This window comes from Capsicum annuum, unplaced genomic scaffold, assembly GCF_002878395.1.
Source record: "Capsicum annuum cultivar UCD-10X-F1 unplaced genomic scaffold, UCD10Xv1.1 ctg82211, whole genome shotgun sequence".
NCBI lineage: Eukaryota > Viridiplantae > Streptophyta > Magnoliopsida > Solanales > Solanaceae > Capsicum > Capsicum annuum.
The window spans coordinates 1-5,119 of record NW_025892987.1 but is presented as its reverse complement, the minus strand read 5'-3'; the positions used below and the strand labels follow the sequence as shown (position 1 = coordinate 5,119).

The 5,119-nt window shown below is 35.6% G+C and overlaps 1 protein-coding gene across 1 annotated transcript; it reads left to right on the top strand.

Moving 5' to 3' along the window:
- The first annotated feature begins 3,962 nt into the window (after nt 1-3,962).
- LOC124895442 (miraculin-like) lies at nt 3,963-4,439 on the top strand. The gene has a single exon (XM_047405868.1). It carries the CDS (start codon nt 3,963-3,965, stop codon nt 4,437-4,439), a length of 477 nt encoding a protein of 158 aa, XP_047261824.1.
- The last annotated feature ends 680 nt before the right edge of the window (nt 4,440-5,119 follow it).

The following is a 5,119-nucleotide window of genomic DNA, read 5'->3' as shown; positions in this document are numbered from 1 at the left end:
AAGGAAATCATGAATGCCTTCCTTATAAGTTCTGGATTACCGCAAAACTTATGGGGGGAGGATATCCTTACGTCCAACCGTATACTCAATAGAGTTCCCCATAGTAAGATACAATTAATTCCTTATGAAAAGTGGAAAATAAGAAAACCCAACTTGAAATATTTCAAAGTGTGGGGGTGTCTAGCAAAGGTCCAAGTTCCTGTGCCTAAAAGGGTTAAGATAGGACCTAAGACGGTGGACTATGTGTTCATAGGATATGCTAAAAGCAGTAAGGCATGTCGATTTTTGGTTCATAAATTCGAACATTTGGATATTAATGAAAATACGGTAATTGAATCAGACAATGCTGAATTTTTTGAAAACATTTATTTGTATAAAACTAGATATGAACAGTCTAGTGGGGGGTCTAAACGACCTCGTGATGAACCAATTGAGAATGAACATAATGAATAAAATCCAAGATGTAAAACATGTCAAAGAACGTTTACTTCGTTTGGAGTGGATTTTGTGATAGTTTTTTTGGAAAATGAGCCTCAAACATTTAAGGAAGCAATGGCATCTTCGAATTCATCCTTTTGGAAAGAGGCAGTCAATAGTGAGATAGATTCAATCTTAAGCAACAATACATGGCAATTGGTTGACCTTCCTCCCAGAAATAAACCTTTAGGTTCCAAATGGATCTTCAAAAGAAAGATGAAACTGGATGGTACTATTGATAAATACAAGGCAAGACTTGTAGTAGAAGGCTTCAAACAGAAAGAAGGCCTTGATTACTTCGATACATACTTGCCAGTAACAAGGATAACATCGATTCGAATGTTAATTGCCTTGGCTGTGGTATATGGCCTTGAGATCCATTAAATGAATGTGAAAACCGCTTTCCTAAATGGAGAATTGAAGGAAGAAATATACATGGAACAGCCTGAGGATTTTGTGGTTCCAGGAAAGAAAAATAAGGTGTGTAATTTTATTAAGTCATTGTATGGACTAAAGCAAGCACCTAAACAATGACATACGAAGTTTGACCAAACCATGTTGGCAAATAGATTCAAAATAAATGAATGTGATAAATGTGTTTATATTAAAGACATTCCAAATCACCAAGTCATTATTTGTTTATATGTGGATGATATGTTAATCATCAGTAGAGACATTTCTAACATAAATGCAACAAAATGAATGCTCGAGAGAAAGTTTGATATGAAAGACCTTGGAGTTGCGAATGTGATCTAAGGTATAAGAATCCAAAGAACTCCACAAAGGTTGGCATTGTCACAGTCTCATTATATCGAAAAGGTACTTGACAAATTCAAGTATATGAAATTCGGTATTGCCAAGACTCAATTGGATGCGAGCTTTGCACTTCGAAAGAATGAAGATGAAAGTGACTTGCAATTGGAGTATGCAAGAGTATTGGGATGTTTAATGTATATAACGAACTGTACACGACCAAACATAGCATGCGCTATCAGTAAATTGAGTTGGTACACGATTAATCCCAACAAAACTCATTGGATGGCATTAAAAGAGTTTTGGGGTTTCTTAAATACACTCAAGATTATGCTTTGCATTATAATAAATATCCTGTGGTACTTGAATAATCTAGTGATGCAAATTGGATCACCGGATGGAACGAAGTAAAATCCATAAGTGGATATGTATTTACTATTGGTGGAGGAGCGGTCTCTTGAAAATTATCCAAACAGACTTGTATTGCTCGCTCTACAATGGAATATGAATTTATCGCATTAGATAAAGCCAGTGAAGAAGCAGAATGACTCCACAATTTCTTGGAAGATATTCCTTATTGGCCCAAACCAGTGGAACCAGTATGTATACACTGTGATAGCCAAGAGGCAATAGGCAAGGCAGGGAGCATGATGTACAACGGTAAATCTCGTCACGTACAACGGAGATATAAAACCGTTAGAAAACTTCTCTCTAGTGGAATTATCACTATTGACTATGTAAAGTCAAAGTATAATATGTCGGATCCATTTACAAAAGGCCTATCTAGAGAAGGAGTGGAAAGAACATCTAAGAGAATGGGTTTAAGGCGTAGGATGAGCCAGCATGGAGGTAACTCTACCTAGCAGACTGGAAATTCCAAAAGCTAGGTTTAAGGAGATCAAACAAAGTTGTGTCTGACAGGTTCAACATTGTCAATTACCCAACTCATTCTCATGATGTAGACAATGTTTAGTAAACAAGGATAAGACTTAAGGTGAAAAGTCTTTTAATGCTTATCTAAATTTGGCAGATTAGACCAAATAGTTTAATCTACAGGATTGAACGTTTAGAAATCACCTATGTGAGAGCGAAGTGGAAGCCTCTTCAAAGAGAATGTTAGTAAAGGATTATTCTCCAAGCTCTCATGAAATCGGGACGTGCTCATTGCTGAAAAGAATAAAACCATGAGAACCATAAATGGTAAAAGGATGGTTGTGTGACATATATTGTCTAGGTGTACATTAAAGCTCGACGGTTCAAGGATATCAAATCTACCGATTGACCAAGTGCATCCGATGCATGTTCACTACGGAAAGTTTAAAGGGAAACCCACTTATCCAGATGCAATCAGTCTTTGTCTGATGATCACATACTTGTTCGTAAAATTTTTATGATAAATAACCATTCCCCATTCATGTGGGGGATTGTTGGGTTCATAGTATATGAAAGAAGTGTGAATGGAAAAATGGAGAATAAAATGGTAGAGGGGAAGAAGATACTAAAATGGAAAGTGTAATCCCAAATTAGAAAATTTACTCTTTCTCCCACATTGGTGGAAGAAGAGAACTTAAAAGTGTTTATAATCAAGAACACTTACAGCACATGGCAAGTGAGGCAAGAAATAATACATGCCTCGTGCCGTCATCGTCGTCGCTCACTCGGCTCAGCTTTGGATTTGGATTTGGATTTGGATTTGGATATCGATCGATGAAATCTATCTTTTTGGACAATCTTTATTTGAATTCTGAAGAATGCTAAGGAAAAATGCTGTAAAATTTTTCTGCAGTGTTTCGACAGTTGCACTATTTCAAGTGAACTGATGCATTATTTTTGAACTGGTGCTTCAGAAATGATACATTATTTTGAACTGGGGCTACAGAAGGTTGCAATGGTTCGAAATGATGCTTCAAAAGGATGTAATCCTTCAATAAAGTGAGGTGTAACCTTTGGAGTGAACCATTGCCTCTTTTCAGAAGAGACATGTTATGGCTATATAAACCTGTTTTCATCCACAGGTTTTGATACAAAATTTCAGAATAAAAAAACCTCTTCTTGTCTTCAAAAATTCTGTGTGATCATTCAAACTGTTGAGTGCATTCGATGATTCCAAATATTTGAGGTACCGCTATATTTGCATTGAAGGCCATTTTATCCTGGGAGAAAAAATTTCATAAAAAAATTCATAACCTCGGGTACAGTGAGGGGAATTGTTTACTTAAGGAAACTCTGTGAATTCAGATGACTTGGCCTTATTCATTTCTGTTTCATCTTGATTTCTGAAAATAAAATACACTTCTAAGAAAGATCACTTTGATCTTGTGTTGAGGGTATTTTTTGTACTTCATTGAGTTCTTGTTTTAAACTTGAACTAGTTGAAGTTGTCGTTCTACATATACAGATTCTGCGTACCCATAGAAGGAAATAACATATATATATCATCATTTAGTATAAAGAAACAAATTAAACGTGGATGGTTCACATAAATTAGAGCATAACAATTAATCTTGTCTATAAATAGAAGAGGTTAGAAAGAAGGATACACAAATCATTAAAACAAATTAATATCCCTAAAGATGAAGACCATATTACTCTTTCTTTTCCTTGAAATAGTATTCCTTCCCTTGTCAGCCTTGGCAACTCCCAACAACTAAGTATTGATAGATGTACTCGATATTAATGGTAATCCCCTCAACAAAAGCAATAGGTACTGGATAACTTCGGCCTACACCACTATGGACGATGGAGGCATACGTGTTGCTAATCTTGGTAGTGATCTACAACAAATCACTATGTGTCCTACATCAGTAGTACAATCTCACCTTCCTACAGACGATGGTATCGTAGTTTATTTTACACCTAAGAATCCAAAACATCAAACGATTGTGGAGTCCACTCCGGTAAATATCCATTTCTATTTTGATTATCCTTTGTGTTCTAACCTAAATGCGTGGAAGGTTGACAATCTTGTATCAAAATTTCTGCCAATTCTACACACCATAAGCACAGGTGCAAAGGATGAGAGCAGTTGGTTCCAAATTAAGCCTACAACAAATAGAAAGTATAAGCTAGTGTTCTGTTTCTTTGACACTTATTGCCAAGACATTGGCATCGTCTCACAAAGTGTTTATCATTGTTTGGTTCTCTCGGACAACCCAAAGCCCTTTGTGTTCAAACTGGATGATAGAATTGGAATGGCAGTAGAAGTATGATCTTGTTATGTTATGCCTAGATCTACTCTATGTAATGTATAATAATAATGCATGCAGGTACTTTGTCCCATTGCATGGATTTAAAACTTGATAATAATGTAATGGGGGTCTGTCTATGTGCCCCTTATATATGATCACATGATATATATTATGTATTGATAAGGATATCATTAAAGACTGTGGTTCATTCCTTGAGAAGTCTCTTTAGACCTCTATGATTTCAAAGATTTAATTAAGGCACATAAGAGTAAGTACAGATCCTGGATCAATAAACATCGTAGATGCTCAATGACCAATTGGGACAATACACGCAATGACCTGTTCGACAACTAACTATGAAAATCATGTATTCATATATACCATCACTCTTTTCAAGATACTATTATTTCTATATTAAAAGTCGCTGTGATTAAACATTAGTACTAAATAACTATTCTCAGTTGTCAATTTGGAATAAAACATCACTTACTTCTTGCCATTTTGGCCAGTCAATTTTTGGTCGACATTTTGTGACAGATTGATGTTCATGATCCCCACTATCTTGTAAGATTTTCGCTGCAACATTATATGCAAAGACATAATCCACTACTATTTCAGATCTATTCAAATTAGTTTCAACATCACTTGAATTTATGGATAGTTTCTCATTTTCTTGAGTCTCAGGCTCATTAATTCCTTCA